The sequence below is a fragment of the Melozone crissalis genome, unplaced genomic scaffold, assembly GCF_028551555.1.
Source record: "Melozone crissalis strain CALT ecotype California unplaced genomic scaffold, PUWL_Pcris_2 ptg000033l_1, whole genome shotgun sequence".
Taxonomy (NCBI): domain Eukaryota; kingdom Metazoa; phylum Chordata; class Aves; order Passeriformes; family Passerellidae; genus Melozone; species Melozone crissalis.
Genome location: NW_026535811.1, coordinates 10,612,663 through 10,628,685, shown reverse-complemented (window position 1 = coordinate 10,628,685; position 16,023 = coordinate 10,612,663). Strand labels below are relative to the sequence as shown.

Below are 16,023 nucleotides of genomic sequence, written 5' to 3'. Positions count from 1 at the left end.
CAAAGAGAAGGAAATGGCATGCCTACATAACTGTGCCAGCTCTCCTTTGTTAACAAGGTAAGACTACAGTACTGCACTGTTCTTCACAGGAATAGAGTCCAGGTAATGAAATCCTCACTTTGTGAACACTCAAGGTGAGAAACTTATGTTGCTCAGGCCTCTCCGAGCCTCACAAGACTTGAAATCACCCCTAACTTTAAAAAAACCAACTTGTAGACAGCAGATAAAGAAATACAGACGGAAAATAAAGCAGCAGGATGAGCTAGAGCACTGCCTACTTTTCTTTTAAAATGGATCATTGTGGCTACAGGAATGCAGGAGTTATGTAGCCAGAAGGCACTCTTTGAAAGAATAGCAATAGATACAAACTTCCTTCAGCTGCAAAATGCCTCAAGACTAGCATTTCCCTTTCTGAATAAATAACCCAGCAAAAATGTTGAGAGGAAAGTAGGAATCTACTTTTTATCCACAAATGCAAATTATGCTATAGCTTTACAGGCAGCTGAGATTACCCAGCAGCTTTCTGTGACCCAAAGAGGCTTCACTTTCCCTGGCCCATGGTACCTGGTTCTACTTTCCTCCTTGCTCTGCCTTTTGACACTTGTCAGACCTCTTCTTGCAGCCAGACTCATTAAACTGGCAGAAAACTGGTTTTCTGAAGACAGAAGCAAGATTCTTTCCATGTAGTAAAAGAGCTTGAAAGCACAATCAATATGCAAAACTGATTTAGTAACAAAAAAACCCACAGCTAATTCCTAGTGTAAAATACCTGCATAAAGCAGGTCAAAAAGTTCTTCCTTTAAAATAAAATTGCCTGCAATATAAATGGTATGCCCTCTAGAATAGCAAAAAGGAAAGCTTTAAAAATAGCTGAAGTTTCTAAGTTTTCAAGGATTTTAGGTAAATAAAAATGTAATAAATTATTGAGATAGCCCCTGGCATAAGAGAGAGATGAGTCAGCTTCAGTCAAAGAGAAAAAATCAGAAGTACCTTTTGGTTCAAATTTGTCTTACCCTGTAACACACAGTTTAGAAATACTAAATAATAAATTATAATTTATTATCATTTTGTATTTAAATGATAATAAATTATCTTTTAAATACAAAAAAAAGATAATAAAAAAAAAGTTTAAAGAGTCAAATCAGAAAATTAAAACCATCTCACAAGTTCACACAAATCACAAAACAGGATACCTGGGATTTTTCCGTATGTCATCCAGCTGACCAACTACGTGAGAAACATTTGTGCGAATCATTTTGAAGGCAATTTCCTCTTCTCCCATGATTTCAAACCTTATTGTTGAAATAATATTTATACATTAATAAAACAGCCTAAAGTCTGGTTCAATAAATATCAATCTTGTACTTAATACTATTGAGCAACATTTCTGACCTGACTGGCTAACATTCATTAAAATTTGCCATTTGCTTTCTATTGATACATTTAAATTTTTCAGCTCATGCTCTTGCACAGAATCACTTCTCTGTCGATTTATTAGATAGGTGTTACCTATCAATCATAGATCTGAATTGTAAGAGAAAGCATATAATTTGACTCCAGGTAAACAGTCTTACTAGTGGTAGATACCACACTTATATTTTTCAATTCACTTATCTTAATATAAGAAAGTATCCTGAAGGCTTCAAGTCTCACCTGAGACCCTCCTCCACTGACAAAGCTCATGCCACTGTCACTCCTCCATCTCACAGGACATGCGCAAGGTAGTTAAAGTTAAAATGCTTTTTTCTGTTCTTTTCTTTTTTTAAGCTTCAGTAGAAGGAAGTATGAAGTAGATTTACAACTTCTAGGTACAGGAAGGCTGTTTCCTTCTTGATATGCCACTTGAACTGCACTCACTCTCTAGCCACCCAAACATACTCTGGCTTACTGTTGTCCAGCACAAATGAGGAAATGGCCCAAGATGACACAAAGTAACATGGAAGTATTTAGTCCACTAAGCAAAATATGAAAAAACCCACATCACTCTGCACAATGAAACATACATAAGTTAACAACAGTACGTTTCCTTAGTTCTACTGTTAAAATAGCTTGAGCTAAGACTTGTTAGCACACACACTCAGTCTTGGGTTATGTGTGTATGCATCCCTCCTCCTATGGCTCCACAACACAAAGCATCTCTTTTCACAGGACTGCCACAACATACCTGTATTTGTTTTTGTCCTTGTAAGCCTTACGAATCTTGTCAGTCACAGGTTTGCAATTAGTCACTAGGTTTTTGGTCACTGGAGGCTGGAAGAAAACACTGTTTAGATTATGGGTTACTGAAGATTACACAGTGTTATAAAGGTGTACTTTGTAAGAAAACTTGTATTACAGCTAGAGTAGCCTGCATACTTTACTCTCCTGGAATCAAAAGCTACAGTTTTTTTATCAACTGTGGAGGGAAAAAACAAAACAATAATGGTGCGTAACATCACAATTTCCTATTTTACAAATTATTTTTTAGCAAAAACATTGCAACATCATTCTCAGTAAAATACAACAGAGATTTTTGGATTTTAGGGTGTTTTTTTAATGGGTTATAATTCAGATAAAGACTTATCAAGAAATTCTAGTCAGAGAGGTGTTGGGCTTACTGTCTTTTTCGTTTGCAACAGCAAATTTTCTTAACAAGGATGACTTTAAATCCCAATTATAATAACATCCTAAATCTCAGCTTTTCTCTGCTTTTAAAGAAAATTAAGGGTTAGTAAGTTAGGAAGCAGACTGTAAAATTTTCATTTTGTAATACTTCATGTACATACTAAGCAGTAATTTCTGTAAATACTTTCCTTCTAGAAATCAAACCAGTTTTTAAAGTAAAGTAAATACACACTCAAGAAAGAAAATAAGCACCTTTTAAGATCAATGTTTCTTACCAGGTTTGGATCATAATATGCTTCCTGAGTTGGAGGAATAACATGGATCTGAGTGATGTTGGCAGGGAGAGCCTTAGAGCAATTTATTAGCATTTGTTCTAGACCCGTCAAATCCTAACAGAAAGAAAGGGGGAAAAAAATTTAAAATCCTAATGATTCTCTCACTGACATAGTTCAAAAATGCAGGGTGCACAAATGTATTTCATGTTAACTGCGTAAGTTTCCATGCTACTGTCCACTGAAGACTTAATATTCAGCAGATCCCATTTCAGTAACTGCTAAGTCAGTGGGACTCCCTCTAAAATAAAGCAAATGCTCAGTACAGAGTTTAATTGAGACCAGATAGGGTATGACTTAATGTCATTTTCATTTAAAATTAAGAGCACACCTTTACTAATAATTTCAGTACAGTACAGAGTTCCCAAATCAACACTGGCACATTAAATCCCAAATCAGGCAAACAAACAGAAAAGTTAGCTGCAAGGACAGGAAGATTTTCTGATTAAGGTACAGGCCAGGAATGCACTAAAGCAGAGCTGTGTTCTGACTATGCCAACAATTTTGAGCCCCGTGTCACAAACAAATTGTTTCGTTGGTTTGAGTCATTTCCTCTCTGTCAAGAAAAACCAGCACATTTTTCTCCTTATCTGTATGTTTAAGAATGCAAGTCCTACAAAACCCATGTCTTTGTTTATGAGGTTGCTAAAAGAACAGAAGCATGAGTCTTTGTACATTATCCACACTATTTACTAGTAAGACTTCCTTGCTATTCTTTTTCTCAATTCTCTCTTTAGGCCACAAGTTCCTCAGGGCAAGAACTATCTTTTACTATGTGCAGGAACTACAGTAAGCACAGCAAGATCCAACTATTGGCAGTGAACTTTTTTTGAACAAACTCAATGTCTGCCTGAACTCAGACAGCAGTGAGCCATTTTTCTGAAGCTGCATACTTGACTCTCCTGGAATCAAAAGCTCCACAGAAAAAAACAACCAAACAATGATAATTAGAACACAATGCTATATTTTCCAGGTAATAGTTAAAAATTGCCAAATGTTACTGACGAGGATAAAATTTGAAGTTGTTCTAAAAGTTATTCAGCAAGGAAAGAGTACCTGCAAACTTAATGGCAGTTCATGGATCCTCGTGGCCAGTGTGCGAATCTCTCGGTCAGACAAGATGCCTGACTGGTCTGTATCAACCTCATCAAAGATCTGAGAAATGTTCAGTGGCTGAACTGCACTCATAAGATAGTAGAAATATGAAAAAGCAAACTGCATATCTTCAGAGTGACGCACTTTGTGAAATGATGTCTTGTCAAACTCCTCAGGAAACCTAGATTAGAATGAAAACTATTTAGCACTCTTAATTTCTTGAAGAAAACATTCCTTACCTAAAAATAAAGTCTTATCCAGAATTTCAAAATCTCATTGTATCCCAACTATCATGCTGTAATAAATTTCTTTTTTCCTTTTCCAAAATATAATTTTTATCAGTAGCCATTAGCACACTGCAAATGGCTACAGCAAAGGAACAGAAAGGTGGAATTTCCCACAGTTTGATGTTTTTCCAAGCAAAAGCACACTCACATATCCTGGAGCTCTTGCATAACAGTACGGTCAATCATGTGAGGCATATGAGCAGGGACTTTGCGAGATGTAAATCCAAACTTGCTGTTTAACAGCTTATTGACATATCGAAGGGAATCAGCAAATGTATCCTTCAGCTGCCTTCCAAAATGTTTACCTTCAGTAAAGTATGACATTTGTTTGAGTAATGACTCTTCTTCCTAAAGAGCAGGACAGACATAAATCTAGGTTACATTACTGAAAAAGTCAGAAAACGCTAGACACAGAAAAAATGATATTTCAGCCAGCTGCCAACTTTTCAATACCTGAAACTGGTAAGAGAATTTTTTAATGTTTTTCTTCATAGTTCTTAGATCTTCCTTTAAAAAGCAATAAAAGAAAGTTTCGCTTAAAGCTTTCATACTTTGAGGTAAACTACTCTATAAAAGGCTTCCCATAATATTTGTGCTCTGACACCTCACACACACTTAGGGCCCTATTTGTCATCAGATTTATTTGTAATACTGCCTTTTTTTAAAGATTATTCATCCACATTTGATAAACTGAAATCCTATGAATATAAAGATTCTTCATGCAGAATTCAATCTCAGATAAACATGGAGGGTATTTTTAAAACACAGCCCTTTTCTATGTGAAATAGGGTGAAGCAGCTGCTACCAACTGAAGTGCAATATCTTGTCTTCTAGAGCTTTTCAAAACTGCCAAAAAACTTGGGATGGAAGCAGAGGAAATTTCCTATACATTTTCTTGACACAATCTAGATAAGCAGTTTCTTTGCAGACTTTCAATTTAACTATTAGAATTTAATTATTTATCATTATACCTACTCTCTGCATTTTTTAAACCTGAATCCATAATTGCATAAATGCAATCAAAACGAAATTTACCTTTCTGTTATAGTGCTATGTGTGTGAGCAATAGCCCTGTGACAACATACAACAAACAAAAAATTAATTCGATCAAGAAAAGGTAGCAGAAAGAGAACAAAAATAGCTATTTGGCTTTTACCACCTAGCTAAGAGAGGCCCAGATCATAAACAAGTCACGTTTTATGTGAAAGGTATCTTTCAAAAAAAAATCCCAGCATTTGCCTCAAAAGCAAAGCACATTTCAAATGTATAAATCATATGAACAACATTCCAATAAATGCAGAAAGATGCAACTATTCCAGTAAGGAATGACATTAAGATACTCACATCAAGAAGGTCCTGGAAATACTTCTTTTTCTCCCATGGCAAAAAGCCTTGGTAACTTCCAGCATAAGACTGTAATTTTCTTCCCACTGGCCCCTCCTTCATATTTGCATCCATCTGCTCCTGCTCTTTTATTCCTTCCATCCCCTGTGTGTCTTCTCCAGTATTCAAATTCCCAGTATGTTTTGATTTCTGTGTTTCCCTTAATATGAGTGCATTCAACACTTTTTCTCGAGTTTCATTTCTTTTCCCCATGCTCTGGGAGGGAAGTGTGGCTTTAGGCTGTACTTTATAAATATGTTTATTTGTGCTCATTGTCACTACAGTCCCCTTTGCTCCCATAAGCCTCGAAGGAACTTCTTCCTTTGCTTTCACTCTTTTTATTTTGTCATCATTTACATCTTTATAAGGCTTATCCCAGCTGCTCTGGTTCTTCTGATCTTCTGAATGATTATGCATGCCCATTTTTTCCAGGCCTACAATACTCTTTGCTGTGCTTAAAAAGTGGAAAGGTCTCAGGAGAGCAGCCTTGGATAGGTTATATCCTTTCTGAGTTATATCACCATTTAGGAGTTTTAAGTCCAGTTTCTGCAGTTCTAGTTGGACATCTTCAGGAAGATGAGACACATTTACTGATGGGATTATCAGCTCTTCAGGTACACTCTCTTTTGTGCCATTTCTATGTCTCCTGACTCTTGGAAAGCGTTTTTCCTCTGGAATATCCTCAAATATCATTTCAGCTTCTGGTACTGAAGTTACACTTTTAAAATCAGAGTCAGATTTTTGCATGGAAGTTGTGTTCTGTTTTGGTTCCTCCCTAGTATCAACTTCAACAGCTATTTGCATTTTAAACTCTTCATCATTTTTATTTAGGAATGTAAGGTTAAAATAGATCACAGTTGTGTTCATGCCACCATGCATGATTAGGTGGATAGTTTTCCATTTGTTAGCAACTGAAGCATGTCGGATAATTGGATTATCACTGTATGAGCCCTCAATTCCTTTCTTGGCTATTTCACTGAAGCTGAAGTAGGGCAGACATTCACCTTTGGGAATAACATAGTAGGTCTGATTAAGCTGAAGCATCACCTTGTACATCTCCTCAAAGTGATCTGGAAAAAAAAAAAAAAAAACCCAAACAACAAACAAAACAAATTAATGTCAATTTTCAGTGTAACATTTATCTTTCACTCTTTTTTAACAGTAATATGCCCAGCTACAGTCACTATATTAACAGGGAGATAGCTTGTGAAAGAACACTTACTCTAGTTTTCTTGCTCACTTATCTTCAGTAATGGATGACTAGAACATACTCAGATATGTAATGCTACCAGACACCCCCATGCTAATTCTAAAAGCCAGGATAATTCACCACTCTTTCAATCTCTACTTGAAGAGCCTAAAGTGTCTTATTATCACCTCACTTAAAATTATCTATTAGTCATAAGCAACTTGTCCCAATTTCATTTCTGCCACATTTTAGGAGAGTAATGTTATAACAGCTGGAGTTCGCTGCTACAGTGCTGCATCTTGATTTGAATTTTTCAAAATCAGATAGGTTGAAAGGAACTTTTCCCTCTCACATCAGAACACAGATTATCTGTCATCTCCCAGAGGAACAACACCTCACTGCTAGCAACAGAATCACCAGAAACACATTTGTCCCAGCTGAAATTCAGGTGAGCCTCTGCTCTTCCAAAGAGGAAAAATCTTCTCCTGCATACACCAGATAGCACTTTAAATCACTTTATTCACTCCTTGCTAATCTTTCATATCCAAATGAACTTCAGACAAGTTCACTTGTGACTCAAAGCAGCCTTTGGCAAGAGCCCAGAGCCAGACTTGAACTCACACTGTAAGCATTAGAAAGGTTCTTGAAACTTCTTAACTGCTGCAGGCTTAATCAATTCAACTGTCCTTAGTCAGGTAAAGATGCTTGTACAGGAGATCTTGTACAGACATTGTACAGTCTGAGAGTAATGATGAACCAGGAAAGGTCAGGCATTTCAAGAGAATCCCCACAGGAAGTTCATCAGCAATGCTTTTTACATACCCTGGCCACAGTCACCAGCATCAAATCCACATGAGAGGACATTGCAGGCCTGGTCACAGAATTTGTCTGCTAGCCAGGAATTAGCACAGCCTTGGTTACAGTATGAAACACCACTGATTCCTGCTCCAAACTGCCATGGTGGGCCATTCCCAATGCCTCCAACTGCTCCTCCACCAGCAACATAGCGATTACCCCCACTGTTACCTAGAGAAAAGGGAACAAAACACCCACCAGAAGTAAGAATTTCAAATTACTGAAGAAAGGCACACTAAGGCCACCATGTTAAAGCTAGACTGAAGGCTAAACAATCATCAATGAAATTAAAAAGGGGCAAAGCCTAACTAGACTTCTGAGAGTTTATGCATACTATAGATTTTAGATTCAGTGTAGAAGCTTAGGATAACCTTTTCACTTGTTTCCTAAGTGTCAACATATCTTAACTTCAAAAATGCAGGCAGAAAACTGATTTACTACTCCTTGTGCTTGCAGTCTTGATTTTGCAGTCTCCTAGAAAGGCATCACTTCCTCAATTTGGGAGTACCACTTCATTTTATTACACTGCAGTCCTGAAAATTTGGTCCAGGAACTAATAGGGCAGCTTCACAATCAATTATATGGATTATGAGTCCAAGTATATAATACTTGGTATACTAATAAATAAGTTAATATATTAATATATTAATTATTATATATTATTAAAATAAAATAATATAATATTATATCTATTTATAATATATTATTTCTCTTATATATAGAATATTATTTAGATAAAATGTTGTATATAAAATACTATTTGTAATATAGTGTTGATTACTGTATATTAATATAAAATAATATAACTATTTTATGTATTAGTATATATAATGTGTAATTATATATAATTATAATAATTAATATATACAATATTATATATTAATATACATAATATATTTAGCATCTTAATATATAATAATTTAAATTTCAAAACTCCTCCATTCAGCTAGTCAAATTTGATACCTAAAGAAAGATTATCCTATGCCTTATTATTTCCTGTCATTCTCCATAGAAATTTGTAGTTTGCAATAAATAAGGTTCTAATCTGTAAGTCAACTTTTTTTTATTACTAAAGGAGGCAAATACTGCAGTTATATGAAAAAGACAAATTACAGACTTATTCCTGTCAGGAAAAACAAACAGCTCACTTTTCCTAAACTCAACATTGCTGTCTTACCAATGCAATCACCTCCATCCCAATCACATGCAGAGTTATTACAGGCTTTGTCACAGTAACCATCTTTAATCCATGAGCCAGGACACCCCTCAGCACAGTTTGGCACAGGCCAAGTCAAGTACACCTGCAACAACATTGAAGTCTGAGACAAGGACTGGCAAATTGAAGTCAACTGAGCTTGTTTCTTTGAATATGGAGATTTAAAGTAATGTCTCCCTGTGTGCAGTGCCTTAAGATTTCACAGAACTTTGCAAACAGAATTCAAACCCCACTGTCTGTAAAGCAAATGTTATCTCTTTCAAAGGGAAGGAAGAACTGAAGAATACCCAAGGCCATACAGGCAGAACAAAGCAGCAACAGGCAGAATTGGAAAGTAGAACTTCCCAGATCAACTTCTACAAACCATATTCCAATTAAAATGAATATCTTCTCTTTTCTCAGATAGGAAGGGTGAACTTAAATCTGAAATAGCTCTGCAGTTCACTCATTCTCCTGACTCAAAATCTTTCTTCATTACTAACTAGTCATAAGCTAAACAGCACATGTTGAACATAAGCATCTCATCCTCTATGATTTAAATAATCCTACGAATTGGCAGGATAAAAAAAAGTGTGCATGTGTGTGTTCTTTCATCTGAGGAGGCATAAAAAACCCCACAAATTTTCCTTTAGAATTTATTCTTTCAAAGATTTTAGCAGCACGTTTTCCTACAGTAACACTTGCTGATAGGGTTATCACAAACAACACTGCACCTAAGCTGACTTCATCATCACAACTGGGATGAATAACTAAAGCACAATACAGATGCTGTAACAATATGGTTTTGCAGTTATATCCCTCCATTCTAAAAAATTTAAAACAACTAAAAGCCTCCCAACATCCCCAGGTACTGAAACAGTTATTTTAATCTAGCTTAAACTAATTTTGCCCAACCCTTCTGTATTAGTGTGCACATCTGCCTGCATAAAATGTTTAATTCATTGGTCTCTGGTGCCTTGTGTACCCACTGCTTTAATAGAAAGAATAATACATAAATCCTCATTTTCTTCCTCCATGTCAGTCTTGTAGATCAAGCTAATGGATGAAAACTCTGCTGGCAGCCAGAGTGTGTATGCATAACTATTGCTAATGTTTCCTCAGCCTGTTTTCCTTGCTTAAATCCCAGTTGTTGATAATGGGTTTACTGAAAGACTAAATTAATTTACATTCATAAACCTGGAACAATATACATTATTTTAGCAATTATATACATTGTGTATATATATACATACATACATACGATTATATACAAATTGGGCAAAGATATTATGGGTGTCTAAACAGAGGCAATTAATGGTAAACTTAGGACCAGTTTAAATGTCATCTGACCTCAGTGTTCCCACAGAAAAGACAATTCTTGTTTGTTTTGAGTATTTCCCACCAAAAAAAATATTGCAAGGAAGGAGGACTGGCAACTGCCAAACACCACATCAGTCTTACCAGTGCTCCAACAGGAAGTAAGAGAATTAGAGAATAACACTGAAACTAAAGTGAATCATGACAGAGGAACCATTATAACCACACTAATGTAGAAGTGAACATGAAAAATTAATCTTACAAACACAGCTTACATATGAATACAGAGAAGAGCCTTCCACACCCTGAACCTTAGCCAACAGTTCTCTAGTTAAGAACAGTGAACCTTTAGAAATAAAAGGGGGAGTTAATGCTCTCCTTTTCAAAGTAGCATTCTTTTCACTTTTACCATTAGAGAAGAAAAATTCTACTTCTGCTAAAATATCTTGTCATAATGGCTTACCTTTTGACCTTTAGAGTGACTGTAAAAATCATCAGGCCAAACATCCTTCCCAAACATAACATCATCATTGAGATAGATAAACTTCTGAGAAAGGCCACTGATACGATGAATATGACTTTCAATAGCTGGTGAACTGAAGGTAGGCAAGTGACTCACATTCTGAAATATTTCCTAAAACAAGAAAATCCCCAACAACCAAAAACTGTTTCAGTCCGGTACACAAATACTTGATACTTATCTACTAAAAAAAAAAATATCAAGAATGAGGATAAATGCAAAAGAAAAAAGATATTAAAGCAAAGGAAAAGAATACTTGAATAACTCTTTTTTTCCCACACAAAACCATTTTTAGTTCTTCTGCTTAACTAAGAAATTGCACCTGATTGCTCATGAAGTCACAAATTTTCACACACTCCTTTCAGTGAGTACTGGACCAGGCTCAGAGTACACATTTATAATTCTCATTAATTTCAGGCTGCACAAAATTTCTAGCAAACTGAACCTGTCACAGCATTCAAAAAGTCAGGATTGCTCCATCTTTTTCAAGTAACTTCACCAGCAGACAGCAGAACAAGTTGAATAAGTAGCTCTTTAGCACTGTGGTTGTGCAGAATTCCTATGGCATGTTCAGATACCAGAATTACTCCTCATTTCTAATATGCCCCTAGAGGATTTGGTTTCACTTATTCAGGAAGCTTGAAGGACTTCTCTTCCCTTTTTAAATAACATTTTGAGAATGCATAGCTACTTTTTTTGTAGCCATCTTCCTAGTTCCAGTAATTGTAATCCATCCTGTCTCAACACAAGCTTATTAGGTTATTACTGGTTCTGAAAGACTGTTTATAGATTCAGATTCCATTTTCTTCTCCCCAGGTTTTTATAAATAGACTCTGTAAGGAAATTAGACATGGGCATATGCTAGCTGAAGCCTCAATATTTGAACGAGTGTACTAAATACAGGGTTGATATATGTTCAGCTATCTGTTCAGCCCAAATAGGATATACCTGATAAAACCCTGGGTGAGAGAGGGAAGAGGCTGTCACCTTCATCCAAATAACTGCATTTCAAATCAAACAGGATATCTTTGCTGGCCCTTTCAGAGTGGCAGTGCTGCTGAATTTTACCTGATGTGTGACTATAGTTATGCGAGGATTATCCAGGTTAAGCCAGGAAGGGATCTGCCCGTTGGTGACGATGAAGATGTGCCGCACCCAGGGCGCGTGCCTCTCTATCGACCGCAAGGAGTAGCGCAGCTCCTCGTTGTCCTCGAAGCGGCTGGCAGAGACATCTTCATCCTGCTTGGACTACAAAAAGAAAAAAATCTTTTCTTAGGTATTAAATAGGACACTAAAGCTCTGATCCAGCTAGGTAAGGACACTGTGCTTTGGCATATGGGTGCATAAGCACTTCAGGACTTGGAAATTCAAAAACAAAAAGTACGTTGATAATAACCATTATTCTTATAAAGAACCACATTATTCCAAATTATCAAGGTGAACAATGCAGTGTTCTGACATCACTGGCTGAGCACCTGGTATCATTAGGATGTCTGCTGACCACACTAAAAGAAGTTCTTGAAGAACGAAGCAGAAAAAACACCCCCTCCTACATTTCAAACCAGTAACATCACCTTTTAGAAATCCAGTTTCAAGTACATTGCATCATGAGCTGTATATAAATGTCACCTAATATAGATATACTGGAAGTGTCATGATGTAGCTGCTCTTCAATTATCCCCTGCTCTATTATTTTAAAGAATTTAAGCAGGAGAAAATTAACAGAACTTAGCCTAATATTCATTATCAAATAGCCAAATGTTTCCATATATTTTTATTAAACTGTTCAGTTAGAAACTTATCAGTTAGGCAACAAAATTAGGTTTTAGACACTGGAACATGCTTCTTTTCACTTTTATGAAAGCTTAATGACTTCTCCTAAAACCAACAAGTAAGGCTGCCTAAAAAGAACTTTTCTAAAGCCCAAATGAAACAGAAAACCTAAGAAAATAGTTGAATGTTTAATAATTACCATTTTCACTGCAGATTCTACACACTGTACATAAGTTTTCTAATATATACAGTAACACAGCTTTCACATTCACAAAAGAGTAATGACTGAAAACATTTTAGCAGCACCAGTAGCCATTGGCTAGGTACCCATTCACAAAATTAACCCTAATTTCAACATGGGGAAATATAAAGTTTGAGCTCAGGGTTGGTATTAACCAGGAAGAATTCCCCAAAAGCCCAGGTCACAGGATACGAAGACAGACCACAAGCTTTTCAGGAGTGGGCACACTAACAATGCCACTTGACATTTACTGTTAAAAATTAAATTCCAGCAGAAGGAAAACCCCAAAGAGTAAAGAATATCTTATCTTGAAACAGACACCATGTTATTTAATTTTCTGGTCTTAAACCAAACATCCTTCATTGTATCAGAAGCATTTAAAGTAAACCTCCTTTCCTTACAGACATCTGCATTTCAGGACTACAACATTTTTGAAAGAGAAGCCACTAGCACTTCCTCAGCATAAATGATGCTGCAAAGCAAAAAATGTTTAAGAAATATATTGGGAACAAGACAATCATGTTTGTTCAAAAAACCCTCTATCTCCCCACACAAGAAGTGTGCTTATCTGCCAGTCAGGATCAGTGAAGCCTTTCAGGACTTTACTACACACAGCTTTATCAGAATATATGCAGAGGGCAACATTTTTCACTTAGTAGAGAACATGAAAACTTAAATTAAATATCACAGTGTTTGATCCTTCTTTCCCACTTATTTGAGAACTGGACAGTGTTCTTGTGGTATCTTCTTACAAGCTAATAAATATTTCATTCTTAATACTTCCAAGCTTCTGGAAAAAATCCCATGTTCCTTGTCAATGACTAGTTAGCCTCTATTTGCAGTTGTGAAATGTTGTAGTTTTTACCTGCTGTAAGAGAATTTACCCACCTGACTGACAGAGCTGAGGTCCCACAGCAAATAAGCAGGATTAAGTGTCAGTTCTTTCCCATCTATAGTCATGTTCTTCTTTGCTTGCTTGCTCAGTTCTTGGAAACCCTTGGGGTTATTCAGTTGTAAGAGAGCCACACTGGCTTCTGAATAGAGCTGCAACTATACAAGCAGAGAAAACAACTCCAGCAGCACTCTTCCATCTTTTTGTTGTATTATTTTTACTAGAGTTACTTAGAAGAATGACTGGTAAGCACTGCTTTTAAAGAGCTACAATTTCATAAAAACACAACAAGAAGTAGTAAAATGGGAACTAAACAACATTTAAAGATACAAAACATTATGTTTAATTTTCACTTTACAAAGTAAATGTCTCTTTAGACAATGATCCAGCAATGGTAAACTTTTTCATGTTTTAAATATTTCAGGAGTAAATGAACAGTAAGTCCCTATCCATTCTCTGTCACTCCAATAACAGAATTCATGTTTTATCAACACTTTATTATGTGATGGAAATAACTGTCCTTTTTTTCCCCCATCTTAAACAAGGAATGATCTTCCCAGAAAATTAGGGCACTGATGTATTGTCACTGCCAGAAGTGTGAAACATTCAGAATGGTTTACAGTTAGTTCAACCTACAGCTCTGAAATCTGAGATACAAAGGGCTCCAGAGCTAATCCATGTGGGTCTCCAAGCCCTTAGTGCTGGTTGCCAATGTGCTGCTAAGGTCATTTCTTAGTTGTGGACTGTTTGATCTGCTGGCTGTTTTCATCTCCTGCCACCAGTAAGTCTGTATATCAGATCTCGTAATGCACAGGATCAGGGCTTGCACTGCACACCCTAACAGTGAGTGTAGGTTACAGATCACAGGGCATCAAACAGCTCCCTGGAATATGGCATAACCCAATAAATGCTGTGTTTACCATACAGAGTAAGATGAGCAGATCCAATCAAGCTAAAAGCAGGACTGCACTTTCATTTTCCAAGTGTGTGCATTCAACAGTCTAATTAAGAATAAACACAGTTAATCATTAATATTTATTTGATGCTATGCTTAATTTTTACTCCTTCAGGCAACATAAGACAACCAGTTCTACCAAATTTTGAGTGTAAATGCAATTCATAAGCTATCAAATTTGAATAATCATGTTCAAAAAAAGCAAAAAAAAATCACAGTTCCCATCGTAACAATTCTAAGTGGTTTTGTTTTTTTTTAAATCTGATCCTTTCTACTCATTTTAAAACAACACCTGTCCCAGAGTTAGGAGCCCTTCCCTCAGCAAGACCAGCTGTTCCACTTGTGACATTTTAAAGCTGTTGATGCTTTGACTCATGCGCTATTTGAGATCTTTCAATCTGACTTATGAGGCCTGTCATTAGAAAAATCTGATAAATCTCAGACCTTCCAGGGAATCATCTGAACTTATGGGTGGAAAGGATGGCTTCAGTAGCTGAATGGCTGAGGTATGGTTACTGACTGCAGGCAGCAACCTCCAAAAATATCAGCATTGAAATGCTGCAGATTGCAAAGCTGCCAGCACTGGGCATGTGCTTTATTTAGCAATACAACAGTGTCACACAGTCCCTTAGAATCTCTCTCATAAATCATACATACAACAAACCAAAAATATTACCATGTTAGAGCTTTGAAAGCATGTGAGAACATTTAGTTTCTCTTTAACTTGCTCCCCAAACTCAGCAAAGTGAGTACCTGTACTACAAACTCCTACTTAGATTTAGAACAAACATTTACCCCCCACTAACATAGCATGTATGCTGTAGTTTTCAATTTGTAATATTCCAAGCACATACAGGAAGCAGTGGAAAAAGATGTTCCATTTCTCAGCATCAGAGTTTAGCTAACCCCTGCACTGAATAGACCATTTTTATTACATCAAAGTGGGTTTTTTTCCAGTAATAACTGCTGAAGAAACCAGTCTTTTCCTAAGCAGGCTACCAATAAAATTAGACTACAGTGAAGTTATCTGGTGAAATAACTAATTAAATTCTAATAAATTTCAAGTTCTGCTCCAAGCATTTTGTTGCTGGTACATACAAAATGAAATTGTCTCCTGGCAGATTTTTTAACATCTCACAGGTATCAACCTCCTCTCTGTAGGGATGGATGCAATCACCCATTCCCTTAAAATATTACCTTCCAGAGAACATCTTCATCCTGCCATAACAGGTCAGCAGATCCAAAGGTATTGTCAAAACAGAACAGAAGAACAAGAAGGTAGATGCAGAGAGTCAGTGTGACCAGGTGAGCCTCTGCTAAGGCAGGTGGGGTGAGAACTCACCTTGCAGGCACACACCCAGACCATCACTGGGACACATTTTTAC

The 16,023-nt window shown here is 36.5% G+C and overlaps 1 protein-coding gene across 2 annotated transcripts in view; it reads right to left on the bottom strand.

Annotated features, from left to right (window-relative positions):
* GNPTAB (N-acetylglucosamine-1-phosphate transferase subunits alpha and beta) overlaps positions 1–16,023 on the bottom strand; it is a 39,428-nt gene that overhangs the window by 5,624 nt on the left and 17,781 nt on the right. For both annotated transcript variants that reach the window (XM_054282099.1, XM_054282100.1), the window contains exons 8-18: positions 13,680–13,841; positions 11,846–12,025; positions 10,721–10,891; positions 8,923–9,046; positions 7,713–7,916; positions 5,663–6,771; positions 4,467–4,666; positions 3,993–4,212; positions 2,880–2,993; positions 2,165–2,250; positions 1,194–1,292 (exon numbers count right to left, since the gene is read on the bottom strand). In XM_054282099.1, coding sequence (XP_054138074.1) covers positions 1,194–1,292; positions 2,165–2,250; positions 2,880–2,993; positions 3,993–4,212; positions 4,467–4,666; positions 5,663–6,771; positions 7,713–7,916; positions 8,923–9,046; positions 10,721–10,891; positions 11,846–12,025; positions 13,680–13,841 — 2,669 coding nt within the window. The remainder of the gene's footprint in view (positions 1–1,193; positions 1,293–2,164; positions 2,251–2,879; positions 2,994–3,992; positions 4,213–4,466; positions 4,667–5,662; positions 6,772–7,712; positions 7,917–8,922; positions 9,047–10,720; positions 10,892–11,845; positions 12,026–13,679; positions 13,842–16,023) is intronic.